Source organism: Numida meleagris, chromosome 17 (genome assembly GCF_002078875.1).
Source record: "Numida meleagris isolate 19003 breed g44 Domestic line chromosome 17, NumMel1.0, whole genome shotgun sequence".
NCBI lineage: Eukaryota > Metazoa > Chordata > Aves > Galliformes > Numididae > Numida > Numida meleagris.
In genome coordinates, this window is record NC_034425.1 from 4166424 (window position 1) to 4187039 (window position 20616).

A 20616-nucleotide genomic window follows, 5' to 3' on the forward strand; every position below is an offset into this window, starting at 1 on the left:
AGTAGGTAATAAAAGAAATAGAAAGTACAGATAGCTATATAGGTATAGATATGGACATAGATGCGGCTATAGACGGACATAACGCATCTATGGGAGCGCGTCCCTCCTGCGGGACACGCACGCAGCCGGGAAGGGGCCCACGCATTCTCCCGCCGCTCAGATCCGCGGGTTCGAATCCCGCCGCCGCCGGGGCCGATCGTGCCCGGAGCGGGGCGGAGCGGGCCGCTGACCCCTCCCGACGGGGCGGAGCGGAGCGGTGATGGCGGCGGTCGCGGAACCCGGTGTCTGCCCGCTGCTGGCGGCCGCCCGTGGGGCGTACGAGGCGGCCTTCGGGGGGGCGGCGTCCGTAGCTGCGTGGGCCCCCGGGAGGGTCAACCTCATCGGCGAGCACACCGACTACAACGGCGGCTTCGTGCTGCCCATGGTAAGGGAGGGCCGTGCACCGCCGTAGCCCCCTGCCGCCCACCCCCACGTGCCCTGCGGTGTCCGCTGGGGAACAGCGTGCGGGTGTCACCATCTGTCCCCTGGGAGACACTGCCGGGGCCGTGGCCGTGGGGCTGGCGCTCAGCACGTGTCCCCCCCGCAGGCTCTGCAGCTGGGCACGGTGCTGGTGGGCTCCCCCACGCAGGACGGGACCATCTCCATCCTCACCACCGCGCCGGGGGCGGACGAGCCCCACAGGGTGCAGTTCCCGGCTCCCACCCTAAGCTGCCCCCTGAGCCCGGGGCGGCCGCACTGGGCCAACTACGTTAAAGGTGTGATCCAGCACTACCGGGGTAAGGCCAGAGCCCCTGGTGTAGGGTCACGCTCACAGCACAGGGCTTCCCGTGGGCTGCAGGCTGGTGCTCGCCAAAAGTCCCTTTGGAGCATCATGGGGCGCTGGTGCCATCCCATCGCTGCTGTCGGGACCAGGCTTTGGTGGAGCTGTGTGACCGCCATCTGCTGTGGGTCACCGTGCATTTAAAATGGGATAATGAAAGGGCTCTCCCCTCTGCTGGGAGCTGGTTCCCCATGGGGCAGGGCAGCCCCAAGCACTATGGGGACTCGCAGCCCCTCTCCTCCCTTCTGTTCCTGCAGGCGGTCCTGTGCCGGGTTTCAACGCCGTGATCGCCAGCGATGTCCCCCTGGGCGGTGGCCTCTCCAGCTCTGCTTCTCTGGAGGTGGCCACGTACACCTTCCTGCAGCAGCTCTGCCCCGGTACAGCCCCCATCCCTGGTTTCTTCATAGGATGGAGGTGTCCTAGGGGAGGTCCTGGGGAGATGATGCTGTGGGATGGGGCACAGCTCCCACCCGAGCTGCTTATGTCCCTAAAGCCCAGGGTGGAGCGTTCCCTTTGGAGCATCTTCTCCCCACCCTTAATTCCCCAGAAATGCAAACCCCATCCCACAGGGCTTTCCCCGCACCCCATGAACTGAAAATCCTCCTAGGAAAGGAGCGGGGGCTCGGTGCTGGGCATGTTGTGCAGTGCCCATCCCATCGCTGCTCACCCGCTCCTCTCCTCCCTGCCACAGACGATGGCGATTTGGTGGCCAAGGCGCTGGCGTGCCAGCAGGCAGAGCACACGTTTGCCGGCGTGCCCTGCGGGATCATGGACCAGTTCATATCGGTGATGGGCAAAGAGAGCCACGCTCTGCTCATTGACTGCAGGTCAGTCCTAAGCACTGCCCGCTGGACCCACGGCCGTGACATACATACAGCCACAGGAGCACTGGGAGGTGTTAACCCCCAACCCAAAATCCCACCGTGGGGCTGGAGATAGCCCTTAGTGTCCAGAAGTCCCATTGGAGCATCCGAGGAGATGGTTCCTCCTTGCGCTGATTGCCCAGGCAAAGTTGTTACGGCCTAATTTCAGACTAATGGGGTCTAATTTCGGACTAATGGGGTCTAATTTTAGACTGATAGGGTCTAGCTTAGGACTGATAATCGGGAAAGTTAGGGTTAGGGTGAACACTGCTGGAGTGAAACCCTAAACCACGCGGACTTTGCCCCTGCTGGGTGCCACATGGCCGCAGTGGGGACGGGCGCTGTCACCTCCCCGCAGATCCCTGGACGCCGTCCCCGTCCCGCTGCACGACGCCAGCCTGGCCGTCCTCATCACAGACTCCAACGTGCGGCACGCGCTGACGGGCAGCGAGTACCCGGCGCGGCGACGGCAGTGCCAGGAGGCAGCGGAGGCACTGGGCAGGAGCAGCCTGCGGGACGTCACCATGGCCGAGCTGGAAGGTGGGCACGGGGCATCCGTCGGCTCCGGGCACCGTGGGGTTTTGCTGTAGGGTGTACGTGTGTCTCTGCAGCATCCAGGAGCCGGCTGGGCGAGGAGGTGTACCGCCGTGCCAGGCACGTTGTCGGTGAGATCGAGCGCACGGCGCGGGCGGCGCGGGCGCTGCAGGATGGGGATTATGTCACGTTCGGGATGCTGATGGTGGAGAGCCACAACTCCTTGCGGTGAGGATGGGACAGCACGGGGCTTTCTGCACCGTGTGGTAGGGATAGGATGAGGGAGAATGGCTTTAAGCTAAAAAGAAGGGAGATTTAGGTTGGATGTGAGGAGGAAATGCTTTGTGATGAGGGTGGTGAGGAGGGTGCCCCATCCCTGGAGGGTGGATCCCGTGGATGGGGCCTGGGCAGCCTGAGCTGGTGGGGAGCAATCAGCCCATGGCAGCAGGTTGAAGCTGGATGGCTGTAAGGGATGGCTGTAAGGTCTCTTCCAACCCAACCGTTCTATGTTATGGTTTTAGGGATGACTATGCTGTGAGCTGCCCGGAGCTGGACCAGCTGGTGGCGGCAGCCCTGGAGGTCGATGGGGTGTACGGCAGCCGGATGACGGGGGGAGGCTTCGGGGGCTGTACGGTGACACTGCTGGTGGCCGAGGCTGCAGAGAGAGCCCAGCAGCACATCCAGGTACACCACAGCAAAGCGCCCAGAGATTGACTTAGAGCTCCTCAAACTGCCCCAAGGCGCTGATGCCCGCCCCAGGTGACGATGCTGAAGCTGTGATCCTAAGGCATGTGGGGCTGGGGCACCCACGTCCATTGATGCGCTGAGCTCTTGCGGGCAGTTTGGCACTGTGCTGACTGCAGAGCACCGCAGAAGGATTTTATTGCACTGAGAAAAAGAGCAAAAGGTGCCAGGTGAGCTCTGGGGCAGCTAAATCCATCTAGGGAACAATAATCCCTGGGCAGTGTGGAGCTCAGTGCTGGTAGCTGCAGCCTGGGAAAGACATTAGTGCAATGAGTGCATACTCCTGGCGTTAGGGACCTGCACTTACTGCTCCTCTTGTCTCTGTAGGAGAAGTACAGTGGCACAGCGACCTTCTACATCACTAAACCCTCGGATGGGGCGAAGGTGCTGCCTCTGTAGAGAAGCAAACACTGCATCCCTGCTGGGATCATCTTCCCAAGGAGCAGAAACGCCTGGAGCACACTGTCCTGCATCTGCCGGTGGGGGTGGAGGGCTTGGGATAACGTAATTAAAGAAAAAGGAACAGGCAAACTGTAGAGAAAACATTTATTGAGTGCACAGAGCTGCTGCTGCTGGGTTGACCTGAATCACCAAGAGCCCTAGGGACCAGGTGAGAATTAAAAAGCGACGACACTTGGGGTGCAATGCAGTCGTGAGAGCACATATGTGCACAGGGAGCGTGTGCTGCCAGGAGCAGCCTCCTGTGCTCTGCTCCGGACTGAACAACCTCAGGTAGGATGCTGGAAAGGGACCTGAGCTCAGTTCTTGTTCTCAGTGCTTCTCAGCAGCCATGGTCCAAACGTATCCTCATCACTTTGCATAGATCTCATTCACCTCTGTTGTTTGTTTGTTTTTAATAAAATAATAAAATACATTTATATATTTATATATATGCTACGAAAACTGTACAATATTGTATGCAAAAAAAAAAAAAATGCATCGGAGGCCATCATGAGTAGTGCTATACAAATGGAAGGGTATGCTTTGCTATCGTGGTACCAGTGTTAGCAGCGAAGGACAGACACAAACAGGTGCAGTAAGAAAGCAGAGGTCACCCTGACCCGCTACCTTGCAGCTCTCATATAATAGAACAAAACAGAGCAAAACGACCATCTCCAGCAGAGAGACAAGTTGCTGTAGAGCCCAGACCAAAGATGGAAATGGTAGAATCATAGAATTGTTAAGGTTGGAAAGACCAATAGGATCATCCAGACCAACCCCAACCCATCCCCCCACCATACCCCTGACCACGTCCCTCAGTGCTGCATCTCTACGGCTCTCGAATGGCCCCAGGGATGCTCCACCCTGGGCAGCCTGTGGCAGTAAGTGGTGACCCCCTATCAATCAGGATGTCATCAGCAGGGACCTTCTCAAAACCGAGCACCTGAGAATACATCATCCTCTTCCAGTTTTCTTGGGAGAATGAAGATACGGAGACATTTGAATTTCTGCAGTAGGAGGTGTGCTTGGATGGCTGGGCATTGAGGAGTGGTATTGGAGTGAGCGGTGGTTGCTCACGGAGGACGTCCACGTAGATTGTGCAGAACTGAGTCTCTGCAGAGCAGGACGGGGAGGATGAGTTCTGCAGGGTGAGCACACACCTGGTGACCCAACCATGCCAGAGCTTTGAGTGTGCAGACCTTGAAGTGCCAGGGAAGACCTCTGCCCGCTGAAGGAGCTGCCCAAGCCCCAGGGTGCAGTCTGGGTGAAGCCCTCCTGGATGGTCCTATGAAGCCCTGCCAGCCCCAATGAAGTGCCCTGCTGCCCCGGCTCAGGCCTCATAGAACTGCCTCTCCACCTGCTTGGTGAGGGTCCCGCTGGACGTCACGGTGCGGCTGATGAACTCTTTGGTGACCTGTTGGGTCAAGGTGCTGCTGGCGCTCTCCACGCGCTGGGACGTCATCAGCATGCCATCTGCAACGAGAGCATGGATTCATAGAACCACACAGCATCCCGGGTTGGAAGGGACCCTGAGTCCAACCCCTGGTCCCATATGGCACCACCCAAACCCTGTGTCTGAGAGTGGTGTCCCAAAGCTCCCTGAGCTCTGGTAGCTTGGGACAATGCTCATTGCCCTGGGGAGCTGCTCCATGCCCAGCATTCTGTGGAGCAGAACCTTTCCCTAACCTCCACCTGACCTTGTGACGCAGCTTAGGATTTCCTAACAGCTCCCAAACTCTCCATCTTGCAGCATAGGCCCATGAGTCCTTGCACTTGAGGGGACAACATGGGACAGCCCCACTGACATAACTGAAGATGGTCATCATACTTCTCTGCAGGAAAAACCATGGTTCAGATCTTCTCCTGGTCCCTACCTGAGAAGTGGGGCTCCAGAGAAGAATGGCTGATGCTGGTTTTGGTGGTGTATTCCGTGGGGAAGTTGTACACCTCTCTCATGTATTGCTGTCCTCCGAACTGTGAGAAAGTGCCTAGGGAGAAGAAAAAGGGACAAATGAGCCAGGACATGGCAAGGATCTTCCAGCATCTCGACCCTGCGCAGGGGGGACCAGCAGTCAGCTCAGGAGGTTTGTCTTGCTGTCATTCCCCACGTTCAGTGCGTTTTGCAGGACAGGGACAGTGCTGACAAGGCACAGCATTGCCTTCCTTATGGAGATTATGGAAACTGGAATCACCACCAGAACGGTGGTTTCCAGAGTGGTTCAGGAAAGGAGTCCCGAAGGCATTTCCCAGCTCTGAGAGCTTTCTTATCTCTGCATTTCCAGAAGGATGCGGTTCCATACCTCCATCTTGAGATTCAATGGTGATGATGCCTTCCCTCTCTGGCCCTACGCCTTGCGTGGTCTTGGCTTGCACTTTGAACTTGTACGGGACGTTTTCTTTCAGCTGGGGCACAGTCAGGGTCGTTTCTGGATTGTCACCTTCGACATAGATATTTCTAGGCTCCCCTAATGCACACAGAAATACAAGGGGGGAAGGCAGACAGAAGTGAGAGTCTCCAATGAGACTGTCCAATGAGTCTCCAACGAGAAGGTGGACATGCAAACACTCTGCAGAGCAGGCTGATGTCTCAGCTTTCCCTAAGCTTTATGCCACATGGACAGTGTATCACACCGCCCACTTCTGCTGTTTCAGCACAGTGCTGACCTTCAACCAATAACCTCCATTGGATTTGGGCTGCACAGAGCTATGGGTCCTTCTTCCCACCGCTTCTGTTATGCTGCCTTTGCTGGAGGCATCTTGTTCTCTGCACAGGTAACTACTTTTACACAGCCTGATGCCATACCTCCTCCATGCAGCATCTCGCAGGTGATCATGTAACCCAGGATGGCCCCGTTGGGTTTGCGTGGTCTCTCCCAGCTGAGCTGTAGGGAGTCAGGGCTGAGGGCAGTGAAAACCAGTGGTCCGGGGGCACTGGGTGTGCTCAGTGTGAAGGGTGAACCTGTGAGGGTATATATGTAATGAATCAGGGAAGCCCCAGCTATTTGGACAGCTAGAGGAAGGTGAGTGCGTGAGAAAGAAGTTCCCATTTCCAAATGAAAGGAAGAAAAGGAGCGCCCAGGATGAGTTTAGGGGGAAGAAAACAGCAAGGCCAGGACTGTAGACAGCCACAAAGACATCAGTGCCTCCTTCCATGCTTCCCATTCACCTCACCTGGAACAGGGCTGAGTGGGCTCTGTGGGTCCACCTGGGATTCTATGGTGATGACTCCTTCCCTCTCGGGGCCCCAGCCCTCCTCGCTCTGTGCCTTCACCTTGAAGATGTAGGAGTGGTTGGGCAGCAGGTTCTCCACAACCACCGAGTTCTGGCTGGGGTTGGGTATGGTGAGGCGGTGCACCTCTCCTGTGACACATAGGGAAGGGGGACATCAGAGAACTTCCTCCCAAGCCACCTCCATCACACCTTGCCAACCCAGCGGGTACTGCAGGACCAGATGTTGCTTGGGGCTAGCAATGGCTTCTTGAAATCTTGAGGATTTTCAACCAAAGAGAACCACATTTTCATGAACTGCCCCAAGTTTCATGTAAAAATAATATGTTTTTATATTCCAATCCTTCCTCCAAGTCCAGGGTGATGACAAAACATTTGACTGAGATGGTGGTTGTGCTGGAGGGGAGCCCATCCTTCCTTGGAGAAGGAATGGAAACTCTACAAGCAACCCTAGTGAAACAGAGAATAAGAGATGTGGTGTGGCTGAGACATCTCAAGGCTACAGAAAGAGAAGAGCTGGGACCAGGCCCTAAATCAGAATGGTTGTGGTTGGTAGGGACCTCTGAAGGTCATCTGGTCCAAGCCCCCAGCTCAAGCAGTGACACCTACAGCAGGTTGCCAAGAGAAGACCTGGCCAAGACTTCAGAAGCTCCCAGCACCCAGATGAGCCCTCTTCTTGCCCACTGACCTCCGTTGAGCAGCTGGTACTGCACGCTGTAGCCCTGCACCTCCTTCTCACAGTGCGGCTCCTGCCAGCTCACCTTCAGCGAAGTGGGCCCCAGAGCAGAGAACACCAACCGCGTGGGGATGTCAGGGACGCCCAGCGGAAACCTGGAATCTGAGGCAAAAAGAGACGGTCACAGCAGGGATTTGGGGTTAATTGGGCTGGGTGAGAGGAGGCAGCAGCACACGCAAGCGTGGGATGGTCCTGATGGTCCAGGGAGAACATGGGGAGAATGTGGGGAGATGTCCTCTCTGCAAGCTAGGCCTGTCTAGAGGGGGACTATGCACACCTATGGGGATGTCCTGTGGCCTTGGGGTGCCACCCTTGCGTGAGACAAGGCAAGGTAAGCTTCATGGCCCTTTGGCCAGGGACCTGGTGCTGTGTGTGGCCCTCTTGGCTCACCCCAAAGCACTCTGTGCAGTCTGCCAAATGCTTTGTGGACATCTTCAGCGCGAGCACAGCCCTAATCTACAGCTAAAGCAACCCTACCCCTGCAGGGACTGCCCAAGGCTGGGACCCACATTCTCCCCAGGAGTCCTCCAAAAGCCTGTGGGGTAAGAATGAGAACAAGAAGCTTGTTAGGAATGAAGAGGAAGGGGACGATGAGGTGATCAGCTCATTAGAGCACGATGGCAGCAGTGGTGAGGGTTAATCAGCCTATGTGGCTTGGAACACAACTGAAGTCACCTGCAAATGGAAAGGTGGTGTGATGGAGGCTCAGCCAGGTCAGGAGGGAGATCAGTGTGGCACACAGAAAGCCATGAGAAAGGGTTTTGGGGGGTAGCTCACAGTGGCGTGGCTGGTTATGGGATGCATGACTGGAAGGAGGCACTGGACAAAGCTGTACCTATGTACTTGCAAATCCCCGCGGACCCATCAGTCATGATTATAGAGTCCCGACAGCCAGTGCTGGGGTAGTAACCCTTCACCTTTACCCTGCTCCTGAAACCCACGTCCCGGGGCCGTGGGATTCTCCTCCCAGCATCTTCAAGGATGGGAGGGAGGAATCTCCCTGGGTAATCTACAGACCAGCGTAGAGAAAGAAAGAAAAAGAAAAACACCATTGAAGACATCAGAGTGGGTTCAGCCCAGGTGCTGACTCTTGCACAGAGAGAGGTTTCCAAGGATCAGATGTGAAGCTTTTTACTGCCTCTTGTCAACACCAGCTTGATGTACACGCACGGAGCTGAAAGGGAACCATGCTGCTACACTCAATAAAGGGCAACAACACATGCTTTGCAGTGTGGAAACAAGGATGTAGCTCCTGTTCCCAAGTCAGGGATGGGCACCCTTTCCAGAGTGGCCTGGAAGCAGAGCAGCCTTACCAAACACCTTGCAGATCAGTGGTAGAATAATAGAATCATAGAATATTCTGAGTTGGAAGGTACCCATAAGGATCATCGAGTCCAATCCCTAAGGACATGACCTGCTATTTCTCTGATTCGTCAACCCTTTTGGCTACAAACACAGCCCTCACCCCAAAAGGATCTGCAGGGCATGGGTCTGAAGGTATCTGAAGGTCATGGAAGAGAAGAGCAGTCCCCACCACCTCATACTCACCGTGCCCTGCCATCATGGTGGAGTAATCTCTGGTCAGCGAGGAGCTCCCCATCACCCTGTGCTCCTGCTGCACGTGCTGGTGGTAGCTGGTGTTTGCTGTCCTGGTCAGAGTGCTGCTGCTGCTGCCGGAGAAATAGTCCATGCGGCCATTCAGCAAGTGTTCTGTGAAAGAGGGCACATGGTAAGCAGCCTGGCTTAGGATGGGCTTCTGCCCCAGGTCCCATGGCTTTGCCTTGGCTTTGCCCTGGCTTCAGTTGCTCTGGAAGGTCGTTCTGGAGTTCCCCATCTTGAACAAGTCACCCAACGTGATAAGGGGGAAACAAACAGGTAAACAGAGACGCTGCCCTACACCAGCACCAGACACACGTGGTGCCCAAGGTAACTCCAGACCTCGGCCTCACTGGGGCACTGCTTGCAGTTCTCAACACGTTCCCTCACATCTCTCTTTTGACGCAGGCACAGGTTTATAATTTCAGGTTCAAAAGGAAGGCAGAAGAAGAAAAACAGCCTTTTATGGAGGCGGTTTCTCCTTCTCTCTCTGGATCCCATCTCAGTTGGATCTAAAAAGCAAACTGCTTCCTTGTGCTGGTCCTTGGCAGATCCTCAGCAGGCCAGGAGAGATCAGCTACCATAGAATCACAGAATTGTTTGAGTTGGAAGAGACCCTTAAAGGTTGTCTAGTCCAAATTTCTGTTTAACAGTCCAGCAGATCTGACCCGGAAGCTCAGGGCACTTAATTAAGTTGAGGAGCTGCCCTCGGAGGCAGTACTTTCCAGGCACCGTTTGAGTTTGCTTGTGTCTCGAAGGTTCAGCCTTTTGCAGAAGCAACTTGCTAGCAGGCTCCCAAGTCCATGCCGAGATGGGGGTTACCTTGACACTCGTGAACAGACACACTGAGACTCTACAGCACGTGGACATCATGCCAACAGGAGGACGGGCACACAGGGGGAGGAGGGGGGCATGTACTGGGGCTGACCCAGCCACAGCCCTTGGCTCGGAGCAGGACGAGACAGGACACTCAGTGCCATACGAAGTCGTCCTTCACCTGCTTGGGGCCGGGGGGTCCCACTCCTCATCAGGCTGCCCGTAGCCACGTCGCCATCCTCCTCACGGAGGAGACCCTCGGTGTCCGAGGAGAGGTGGCTGCTGCCAGAGAGGCGGGGAATGGTTTCAGGTGGGAGTCTCCAGGTGATGCGGCGAAGATCCAAGTCTTCTCCCAGCAATGGCACGTATTTCCATCGGGAGCCTTTGGGATAATGTAAGCACTGGTGTTGGCATGGTCTAGAGGGGACAGAGTGGGACACCGACCGCCTTCGTGCTGCTTGCTAGGAAGGGGAAGGGGAACAGCACCCGTTGGCTGATGAGTTCAGGCGGTGTACCATCACATCACTGGTAGATGGAGGGAACATGACATGCACTATGTGCCCCAACCCCAGGGCTGTTTTCCAGCCCTGTGTCCGTCATGACAAAAAGTGAGAGGTGATGTCCCACCATACGCCTATCACGAGCAGCCTGCTACACTGGTCCTCTGCTCAGGAGAGGCTTTCTTGCTCCACAGAGTGCACGCAGGATGGTCAGACACTTGGTGCTCCCATTATTTCTGCTCTCTGCAAGGACCTGGGAATTGCTTCTGGATCCCACGCACTGGAGAACCCCCCAGATCACACTAATTTATGGCCAGTCTTCCCCTCCTTCTCCCAGTACAACAGACAAGGGAGCCAGCCCCACCCTTAAAGTGAAGTGGTGGAGGAAGAGATGAGAGGCCACAGGGATCCAATTCCCTGGCCACTGCCTCCCCATCACTTGGTGAGCTCCCTCTTGTTGGCTTGACTGAGACCTTGAGCCTCCAGTGGACTCAGAGATCTGTGCTTTGCCAGCTCTGGGTGGCTAACAACAATTTTCTTGGTCCATTCAGACACTAACAGGCAGGGAAGTTGAGCACAGAGGACTATGAAGAGCTCCACCACACCATGCTGAGATTTCTCTTTGCCTCCTGGCTAGAACGTGGTCTTATTTAGGCTAAGATTAGTCAAATGTTCCCAGCTCCTGTGCTTTGGAAGTGCTGATTCTCCACCAGCTCCAGGATTCTGATCTCCCTGTCTCGGTGAGGAGGAAAGGAGCAGTGAAGCTCATTGCTGAAAGCTGTTAAGGAAAGTGAATGTTAGAAGTGACTTTTGCAAAACCTGGAGCAACATACCTGAATCATCAGAGACGCTGGGACGCTTGCTGCCAGCTGGAGAGCGAAGCACATCTGTGCTGTACATCAGGTAGCTGTCGTAGTCCTCACCTCCTTCAGCATCAATGATGGGGACATCGGGAATGATGGGAACTGGAGGGGAGGTGGGGAGTGCTGTTAGACACACGGCTCAAAACCACACTGGCTCCACCATGCTCAGACCTTCAGCCTTCACCAGAGTGAATGGCACAGTGGAGAGGGCAGGGTGTGGAGGAGCAGCTGGGTGATGGAGGAAGCCCCCCCTGCACTCCTCCTGCCTCCACTGCCCCCCATCCAGGCAGGGCAGCAACTCACTGGACATGGGACGCTTGGGCTGCGTAGCGAGGTTGATGGTGGCTTCTCTCTCAGGTCCCCATCCAGCGCCGTTCCTGGCCTTCACCATGTAGCGGTAGGGCTGCGACTCCCTCAGGTTTTCTATCAGCACCATGCGCTTCTTTGGGTCTTCAACCAGCACCTTCTTCATGGGGCCAATGGGGACTGAAAATAGAGGAACACATATCTCCCATGAGGTCATGAGGCACAGAGAACCCCACAGCAGTGCTTCCTTGGCCAACAGGATTGGTGAGTTTTGGTGTCAGGACACAGCTCAGGGACAAGGTGTAGAGGCTATCTGGGTTGCTCATGACAGGCATGGCATGTTCTTGGGGAAATTCCCACGCTGAATGCTGAAGTCAGCCTATAGCAGAAGTGTCCTACTGTTACCAAATAGTATCCTTCTGGCACCGTAGTTTGTAGGTCTAGACCTAGGGCTAAGTTTTAAAGGTGAAAAACAACACAAAATACTTAGAAGTGAATGGGAACTGAGAGTACTCATGGCTTTGCAGGATTAAATCCTAAGTTATGGTTTGCCTTACTCCTTCTTCTTGGAAATGACGCCTCTTTATCCCAGTTTTCACAATAAATGCCCTTGGAGCCCTTTTGGTTCTAAAATCATAGTACTGTAGAATCATTTAGGTTGGAAAAGACCAGTAAGATCATCCAGCTCAACCACCAACCCATCCCCACCATGCCCACTAACCCACGTCCCTCAGTGTGACATCTATTTTTTTCTTGAACACCTCCAGGTTTTCTGCTGCAACACAGGACCAGCCCAGCTGTGGGAAGTAGACTCTAACTGGTAGAGCTGCCCTGGCCAGAAAATGAGCACTTACCGTTGTCCTCATTAACGAGCCCATAACTGACTTCGTAAGCCGTGATCACCCCATTGGTTTCTGCAGGCTCAGCCCAGCTCAGCTGTGTCACGGTGGAAGACACGACGTTGAAAGCCAAGCGGCCGGGCTCGCTGGGAACTGGAATGGCAAGAGCCAAGAGGCCGGGTTACTCCAGCTGAGAGCAGAGCATTTGGGAGCCTGGAGCTCCATAAATTGCAGACATATGGATGCCAGATTGCTCCTACGTAGAGAATGCTCACCATCCTCCAGCGTGCGGCAGTGTATGATGTCGGAGTAGGCCCCTTCACCCATAGCGTTATAGGCACAGACTTGAATCTCGTAGTCGCAGAAGGTGTAGAGGTTGCCCAGTTTTGCCACTGGTGATTTGACATCAATGAGATGGGCTTCGGATTCGGGGTCCCCTTGCATCCAGTATTTCACCTGATAAAACAAGTGATAGCCATCACTCCTTCAGATCCTCGCTGTAATAGGTGAGGAATTCCTCATCTCTTCTTAGATCTGTTCTTAGGGTGTTGGGCAGCCCTCCAAAATAGGGGTCAGAACACTTTGTGGTACCTCCAGACCTCACTGTCTCACTTGCACCCCCTTCCAGCACTGGTAGGTGTCCTCTAGGGCCTTCCCTGCAACTTTGCCCAATGGTAAGGGATGGAAAGGGAGGTGAACCCAAAAGGAAACTTTCCTGCAAGTCCCACATCCACGCAGCAATGGTCCTCAAGGTTGGAGAAGTATTGGCACAGGCTGCCCAGGGAGGCGGTGGAGTCACCGTCCCTGGAGGTATTCAAGAATCTTGGAGATGTAGCTCTGAGGGAAGTGGTCAGTGGGGATGGTGGGGGTGCATTGGGGTTGGACTTGGTGATCTTAGTGGTCTTTCCAACTTTAATGTTTCTATGAAAGGGGCCTGGAGGGAAGAACTCACTCCCTTCTTTAAATCTCTTCTCCCCATCCCTTCAGCATGAAGGAATATGGGTGTGACACAGCCACATGACAGGACCCACACCTCCCCTGGTATCCACTCGCCCCTTACCTTGTACCCCAGAGGTTTTCCCGTTGGAGGAAACCAACTGACGTGGATTTCCTTGGAGCTCACAGCCTGGGCACTGGGATTAAGGGGTGCACTCAGGCGGCCTTTGGGAGACTGGGTGAGCTGGCCCATGCCAGTCAGCGGGGGAACACCATCCACCACCTCTGCAGACACAAGGAAGAGAGAGCACATCAGTGCCAGTCCTCCAAGGAGATAGAACTGAAGGAAATCTGCATCTTCCTGGCGTGCCTGGCCATTATGAGTGAACTTATCAAAGCATTACTGAAGGCTAAATCCCCATCATAGGGAAGGGAGACTGAGGCACTCGGTGATGCCATCCCCCAAAACCACACAGCAAGCTGGCACGGAGTCCGAGTCTGACCCCCCCATGTCCTGCACCGCCTGCTTCTTCTCACAGTCTTGGAAGAATTTGGCTTCTTGCAGCTGGAAATCTTCAGCTCTGGCTGAATGCATCTAATGCTGAGCACCTCTCCCCCTGTTTTTACAGCTTTTTATTCAAATCCCTAAGGAAAAGGAGTGAAGAATGCACTCTATTTCCTTTCGCAAGACAGACCATCCATCTTCTCCCCACCCACTGCCTATACCCGCCAATGCCTCTAGAGGGAGACCCAAATCTACCGGTCGGAGCTGGATGCACTGCATCGCAGCTCTCACGGGGAGGACGGAAGCTGGAGCTCTGTGGCACGCCCCAGGAGGACTGGCCCTGCGTGGGATCTCCCACCTCCTGCTGCCATTGCCCAGCACCTGGCTGCCAGCCCCTACCTGGGTCAGCAATGGTCACCACGGCCTGGGGGTATCGGCCGATCTTGGCCCCATACTTGGGATGGAGGAGGTCGATGGCAAATTGCTTGAGCTGGCGGTTGTGCAGGAGGGTGTCTATCTCGGTTAGCTCCAGCAGGGAGACCTGCACCTCTTTTCGGGTCTCCCCGGGCTGGAAGACCAGGTCACCTTCTGTGAAGACGTAGTCCTGGAGGAAAAGTGCATGATTATAGCCCACAGCACCCACGAGACGGTTCTCAACCTTTGGGTCTCCCTTCTCCTGGCCATATCTCCTTAGAGCCCAATTCACTGTTTTTCTGCAGGTTGGTTCCTTTCCTGGTGCCTGCTCATTCCTGCCTGCCCAGGTCAGGAGCCCCATCCTTACCCTGCCATCCTTGGCGGTGAGATCTCGGGTCCTGTAGGTAACCTGGGACTTCCCGTTGTCTATGATCTCCCGCAGGACAGGGATCTTGGCCACCTTATCAAAGCGGCTGTGGGAATAGGCTGGCTGCAGGAAGGTGATGAGGCTGCTGGCTGGAAGGGGCAGGAAAGAACAAATGTGTAAACTCACGAAGATTCACATTGTGAGCACTTAGGGAGAGAGTTCATAGAATCCTTTGAGTCGGAAGGGACCCTTAAAGGTCCAACCCATGGAACCCTTGCCATGGAATTGGTAAGCGGTAAACCTGGGATGGTCAAAAATTTTGGTCTCTGTCACCAGAGGCGATGACTTTTCCTTTTATGCTTTAAAAGATGCTGCAGTTTAGACCGCAGTAACTTAAAACAGCAGTCTGTCTTGTGACCTAGGGGAGCTCAGATACACAGACTGCACCTTCCTGACAAACCACAAGTCCATCTGGACATGGGACACACAGACACCATCTGCCCTTCATCTCATGCCATGGTCACCACCCTTCGCACCTTGTTCCTTGATGATGGTGATGTTGACAATCCTGCGTCCAATCTGTGCGATGCCGGTGGGGACATCGATGGCTTCCACCTGCAGCTGCTTCTCATCATCATCATCCTCCCTGATGAAGAGTGGGACACGGACGTCAACGAGCTCCACAGCTTCTTGGAACTCCACCATCCCGTGAGCATCTGGAGGAAGGGACAATGATGGAAGGTGGGAAACATCCCCTCTGCCCAGGACACAGCATCAGGCTCTGCTCCATACCTTGGTCGGAGGTCACGGTGTAGTAACCTGGTGAAACCTTCAGGTCATTGAAAGCCTCGTGGGAAACGTGCTTCTCAGTGACCTTGATGATCTCTTGCTTGGCGGAGCGAGGGGCGGTGAGCACCGTGTCCACAATGGTGTGGTCTTGCCTGGAAGGGAGGAAGAGCTGAACGAGATTTGCTCATTGCTGGAGGGGAGAACAGCACAGGAGAAGGCTGGAAGTTCACTTACCTTTTCCCAGAGTTGGGCTGTACCCTGGGAGGGGGAGAAAAAAATAATCAGAGTGAGTAACACCTTTGGGAAGACAAAGTTCTGCGTGAATCACAGCCCTGCACATGTCTGAGCCGCAGCAGCTGCCCCGTGGGCTGCAGCCATAGGGACCAGTGCCAACCCATCCTACAGAGACAGCGGCCCCGTTTCATGTTCCCTCCTGCCTGGCTGCTCCCTCCAGCTCTGGGTTTCCCAATGCAGTGAGGAACATGCCCACGGGGCACCCACAGCTGCTCAGAGCCGCAGGGAAGGGTTGGTGCTCCCCACTCAGTGCCAGCATCTCCAGGGCTGCACCGCGCACTTCTCATTGTGCACAGGGCTGAATTTTCCCATTGAGCACCATGCAAGCATTGGGAATGGCTCACAGACTGCGCTCCATCCCACATCACAGATTTCACACCCTTCCCAACACTCACGGGCAGGGCCCTGGGGTATCCTGACCCCAGACAGAAGGTCTTCCCACAGCGACCCACCTGAACTTGGTCTGCTGGACCTTGTGGCAGCCCGGGATGTGCTTGTAGATGTCGTTCAGCTGTAGGAGCAAGAGGAACTTTGCAGCTGTACATCACCCCGAGCCAGCTCCAGTCCTCCCCTTTCCCCCCCATCCCATGCAGAGATGACCATGCAGCTTGTCCCCAGGACACAACTAGAAGCTGCACCTGGAGCAAACCCAGTGCGATGCTTTGATCATTCTGAGGATTTGTGCTCAGAAAGAAGGAAAATCACTCGTTTCTTTCAAGGGCCGAGAATCCAGGGAAGGTGCCCGGCCCCATTGCCAGCCCCACTGTGCTCAGACTCTTACATTCTCCTCCACTTCCTTGCGCAGCTGCTCACACTCCCGGCTCTCTGGCTTCACCAGGTTCTGCGTAAAGAGCCGCGTCAGCCTCAGCGACAGCCCATAGGGAACTGGAAGGGGAAATTCCCTGCTCAGAGATATAACCCAGCCAACAGCTGGATGCATGGTGTCCAGATCCCACATTGCCAAAAGCCAAACCCCATCCAGCACCAGCCCAGAAGACCCTTGCAATGGGTTTGGATGTGATGCCATGGCTGCTGGGGCCGACCATTGAGGCTCCGCGTCCTACATCTCCTCCAGGCCCCATCCCTCACGTCTGACACTTACTGAGGTCTTTGGGGTTGAGGGCAGCGTGGGAGGTGAAACCCTGCTTGTGGACGTTGTTGTTGATCTTCCAGCGGACAGTGTCCCGACCCTTGAGGGACCCGCTGCGGACCATGGGGGTGTCCAGGTGGTCCGAGGACATGAGGCTCTGGCGGAGCATGTAGTGGTCCTCCTTGAAGCCAACAGTGCGACCTGCAGAGAAGGGGCAGAGTCAAATAACCATAGAATCGTGGACTATCCCAAGCTGGAAAGGATCCATGAGGATCATCACGTCCAACTCCTGGCTCCAATGGACGCTAGCCATCAACACCCCAACAGCAGGGATTTGTCCTGGCGAATCTTCCACCAAGCTGAGGGTGTTGGGGGCACAGTGGGGCCAACAAGTTGGTGGCAAGAGCGGGGGAGTCCAGGAGTGGGGATAGCATGCAACCCAGCTTGGAGAGCCAGCAGAGGGGTTCTAGTGGGGTAGGGAGGATGAGCAGTATCTTGTCTCTGAGGCTCTGATAAGACATTGCCCTGATTCACATCCCAGCCCAGACATGAAGAGGAGGAGGATGCCTACTTGAGTGTATCCCCCCACAAGAAGGCAGTGACTCCACAGATCCCTCTCCCACCCCCTTCAAACAGCTCATACCTCGTGCACAGCAGGGGAGCAGGGCCAGGCAAGCCTAGAAAAGAAATGACCCGACACACAGTCACTCTTTAGTCAGGGATGAAACTCCCATCTTCAGCTGGGAGGATTTAGTGCTGGAGTGAGGACGGATGGGGCTCTGGAAGGTGATTTTAGCCTGACAGCCCTTTAGTGAGGGAAGTCACACTGCAATTCATGCCAGCCACAGCAGCAGTGCTGGATACTCATCAAAAGGCAGCGCTGATGCCCCAGTTACGGTGGAGATGGGGTGGGTTTGAGTGTCACTCACCTTGCAGCAGGCGCAGTACCTCCAGCACAGCAGCAGCAGCAGCCCCAGGAGCAGGATGAGGAAAATGAGCAGCGGGATGAGCCAGAGGAAGCTGCCAGGAGGGCACTCTGCAAGCGACAGCAGCATGGGCGGTGCATCAGCCCAGGGAGGAGGTGAGCATGGAGCAGCCAGGTTCAGCCCGGGAGCTTCTCTCCCAGTGCTCACAGTGAGCAGCGCTGCCCAGGGAGAGCTCTGCCGCCTCTCTGCTCACCTTTCTTCTTCTGCACCTGGACGGTGGCGTTGGGGAGAACGCTGGGGTCTCCCTCCAGTGTGTAGTGGTAGGTGCAGTCGTCCTCCTCATCCTGGAAGGAGCAGTGCTCGTTGGCCTCCTCTGCAGACAGATTGGGAATGCCATCACCAAGCTGTGGTCACCAGGACCCAGGATCCCCAGGCCACGCATAGGGCAGACAGATCCCATGTCTCTGCATCTTGGTACCTTTCTTCAGCTCCTCCACCATCTGCACGTGGAGGTGGCACGTGCTGCAGTTTCCTTTCCTGTTGCCTGTTCCCCAGGCCTGGCACTGCACGCAGTCCCTGATGCTCTCACACACGGCCTGGAAGCCCTGGGCAGAGGCAGATGGAGGAGATCAGCCCGGGGTGAGCAACATACCCAGAACAGGCTGCAGAGATCCCATCCCCAGCACTGCAACACCCACATTACGTGGCCTTCCCAAACTATGACCAAGCCAGCTTTCTTCACATGGGATTAGCAGTGGGAAAATGGAGGCACTGAGCCAGGAAAGGAGTTTTTCTGGCCTTGAAGCAAACCAGAATAAGCCAAGAGCGAAGACCTCTGTCCATGGACACCCTACACATGCTCAGCATCCACACGGCTGTAACTGCTGGGGAGCTAGAGGGCATGGCACCCGCCCTCTGCTCTGTGCTCCTTCCCCAGCAGCTCTCCCTGGGAAGGAGAAGCGAGAAACCCGCATAGAACCATGCAGAGCCTCACCAGGGAGTAGCTGATCTCGCAGGTAGAGCTGGTGTATAGGGACGCCTTGTCACAGATGCACCGCCCGCACTCGCACCTCCCCTGGTTGTTGCAGATGCCCTGGGGGAGCAGAGGGGATGGTCAGTGTCACAGAGCAGCCACACACCGGCGGTGACACCGGGTTTTGCTGCTGGCTCCCGGTGTCCCCAGCAGGGGACATTGCTGCAGGCTCCTGGGACATACCCCCCTGCTGTCAATGCAGGTGTCATTGCTCGTGGGACACTCACAGCCAGGGCCTTCCCAGCCGCTCTCACATACACATGCACCCTTGGAGCAGCGACCACGATCTGCAAGGTGAGAGGAGATGTCACTGCATGGCACCCCAACATGGGGTGCATCCCTGAGCCTGGGCACAACTGGAATGCCTCCATCTTCATGCACGTGTGCAAGTGAAGACCCCCCAAAACCATCACATGTTCTTCATCCTCGTGTCCCAGCGCCACCAGTCAGGGACACTATGACCTGCAGGCACTGGAGGCGGGGATCATAGAATATCTCATATCATAGAATATTCAAAGATGGGAGAGACCCATGAGGAACATAGAATATCCCAAGCTGGAAGGGACCCATGAGGATCATAGAACATGCCAAGTTGGAAGGGACTCATGAGGATCGTTGAGTCCAACTTGATGTCTCTCACCATTGCAGAGGAAGCCGGAGGTGCGTGGGCACTGCAGCACGTCGTATTGGCAGAAGTCGCCATCGAAGCGCTGCATCAGGTCCTCAGGGTAGCACTGACACTTCCCACAGAGACACTCGCCCCGACCCGAGCACGGCTCCACGTCCCCAGGGCGGATGCAGGCTTCGTTGTTGAGGGACGAAGCTGGGGAGCAGTCACATGTGTCCCCTCGCCTGGTGGGGAGGAGGTGACATTGAGAGGGGTGGGAGCAGAGCACGGGGACTGAGCCCAGGCAGAATCCTCAGGGCACGCGTGGGCATCACGCTGTGTCCCCAGACATGGCAGAGGAACATGGGGCGTGGTGAGGTCCTTACCAGCCCGCGTGGCAGATGCACTGCCCACAGATGAAGTCCCCATGGAAGCTGCACTTGGGTGAACGGAAATCTGGTTGCTGTAAGGGGATAGGGAAGAGGAGCTGCTGGATGGACTTAGTTCCCCCACAGCCATCTCAGACAGCAGAAGGTAAAGCCAAGGGAAAGGCTTTGCCCATGAAACTGAGTTTTGCAGTAGGACCGTGCACACCATGAGCTCCACGCAGCATCCCCGGGTCTCCCAACCCAGAACCCCAACCCTCCTGCCCAGGGCTGAGCAGGACCTGCATCCATTGGCCATGCACAACCCGTACGTACCTGCTCACAGGGACACACATCGCACACGACGGAGGCTTGGACTTGGAGGCTGTCGCTCAGAGAGGTGGGTTTCACGTGGATAATGCCCTGCCGGTCCTTCTCAGGGAGGGTGCAGACGTGCTGCCCACCAACGTGCTCCAGCGCCTTCACCCGCACCTGGAACTTACCCTGGAGGGATGGGGCAGGTGGGTGAGCCCTGAGGAGTGACCCCACCACCAAATCCCCAAGAGGGAGGAAGCGGGGACATGTCAGGAGCTCAACACTCCCAGGGACCTACCACTTCCCCACGGGTGATGTTGAAGGAGCCAGATTCTGTCTTTTTGAATGTAGAGGAAAGGAACTCTGTCTTCAGAGCCTTGGGGACGAAGTCAGCTCGGATGTCCATCTTGGAGCGGATGCGCTGGGTGGGCAGAAGGGGATCACAGTGATTTTTCAGCCCCTCTGAGACCACATCCCACCCTGAGAGCGAAGCCCCGCAGGGCACCGTTACCTCAAAGGCGGTGTGAAGCAGATCCACGATGTTGGACGAGTCCTCCTGCAGCACCCCGATCTCTGAGATGGGGAAATACTTGTGCAGCTTCTGCAGAGAGAAAGGGGCACGCTGAGGTTTGGCACCGTGGTGGCTGGTCCAGCTGCTCCCCCTGCCTGGGGCAGTGACACCACAGCTC

The 20616-nt window shown here is 55.8% G+C and overlaps 2 protein-coding genes across 8 annotated transcripts in view; one reads left to right on the forward strand and one right to left on the reverse strand.

The window, feature by feature from the left end:
• GALK1 (galactokinase 1) lies at positions 221-3849 on the forward strand. The gene is made up of 8 exons (XM_021414847.1): positions 221-424; positions 587-776; positions 1078-1197; positions 1512-1647; positions 2042-2223; positions 2295-2445; positions 2739-2901; positions 3289-3849. Exons 1-8 carry the CDS (start codon positions 260-262, stop codon positions 3358-3360), a joined length of 1179 nt encoding a protein of 392 aa, XP_021270522.1. The 5' UTR covers positions 221-259; the 3' UTR covers positions 3361-3849.
• The window catches only part of ITGB4 (integrin subunit beta 4), a 25292-nt gene continuing 8169 nt past the window's right edge, over positions 3494-20616 (reverse strand). For 4 of the 7 annotated variants that reach the window (XM_021414833.1, XM_021414832.1, XM_021414834.1 and 1 more), the window contains exons 9-41: positions 20439-20528; positions 20226-20348; positions 19949-20116; positions 19634-19710; positions 19281-19492; positions 18824-18927; positions 18602-18700; positions 18086-18212; positions 17861-17980; positions 17611-17717; positions 17325-17358; positions 16694-16882; positions 16373-16476; positions 16044-16102; positions 15532-15555; positions 15301-15449; positions 15045-15224; positions 14509-14657; positions 14127-14331; positions 13347-13507; positions 12562-12742; positions 12302-12439; positions 11445-11627; positions 11112-11243; positions 9960-10160; positions 8915-9076; positions 8202-8375; positions 7319-7468; positions 6574-6762; positions 6206-6361; positions 5703-5867; positions 5277-5390; positions 3494-4875 (exon numbers count right to left, since the gene is read on the reverse strand). In XM_021414833.1, the coding sequence (XP_021270508.1) occupies positions 4733-4875; positions 5277-5390; positions 5703-5867; positions 6206-6361; positions 6574-6762; positions 7319-7468; positions 8202-8375; positions 8915-9076; positions 9960-10160; positions 11112-11243; positions 11445-11627; positions 12302-12439; positions 12562-12742; positions 13347-13507; positions 14127-14331; positions 14509-14657; positions 15045-15224; positions 15301-15449; positions 15532-15555; positions 16044-16102; positions 16373-16476; positions 16694-16882; positions 17325-17358; positions 17611-17717; positions 17861-17980; positions 18086-18212; positions 18602-18700; positions 18824-18927; positions 19281-19492; positions 19634-19710; positions 19949-20116; positions 20226-20348; positions 20439-20528 (4569 nt within the window). In that variant the 3' untranslated portion in view covers positions 3494-4732. The remainder of the gene's footprint in view (positions 4876-5276; positions 5391-5702; positions 5868-6205; positions 6362-6573; positions 6763-7318; positions 7469-8201; positions 8376-8914; positions 9077-9959; positions 10161-11111; positions 11244-11444; positions 11628-12301; positions 12440-12561; positions 12743-13346; positions 13508-14126; positions 14332-14508; positions 14658-15044; positions 15225-15300; positions 15450-15531; positions 15556-16043; positions 16103-16372; positions 16477-16693; positions 16883-17324; positions 17359-17610; positions 17718-17860; positions 17981-18085; positions 18213-18601; positions 18701-18823; positions 18928-19280; positions 19493-19633; positions 19711-19948; positions 20117-20225; positions 20349-20438; positions 20529-20616) is intronic. The other 3 variants (XR_002443850.1, XM_021414836.1, XM_021414835.1) reach the window with 3 other exon arrangements.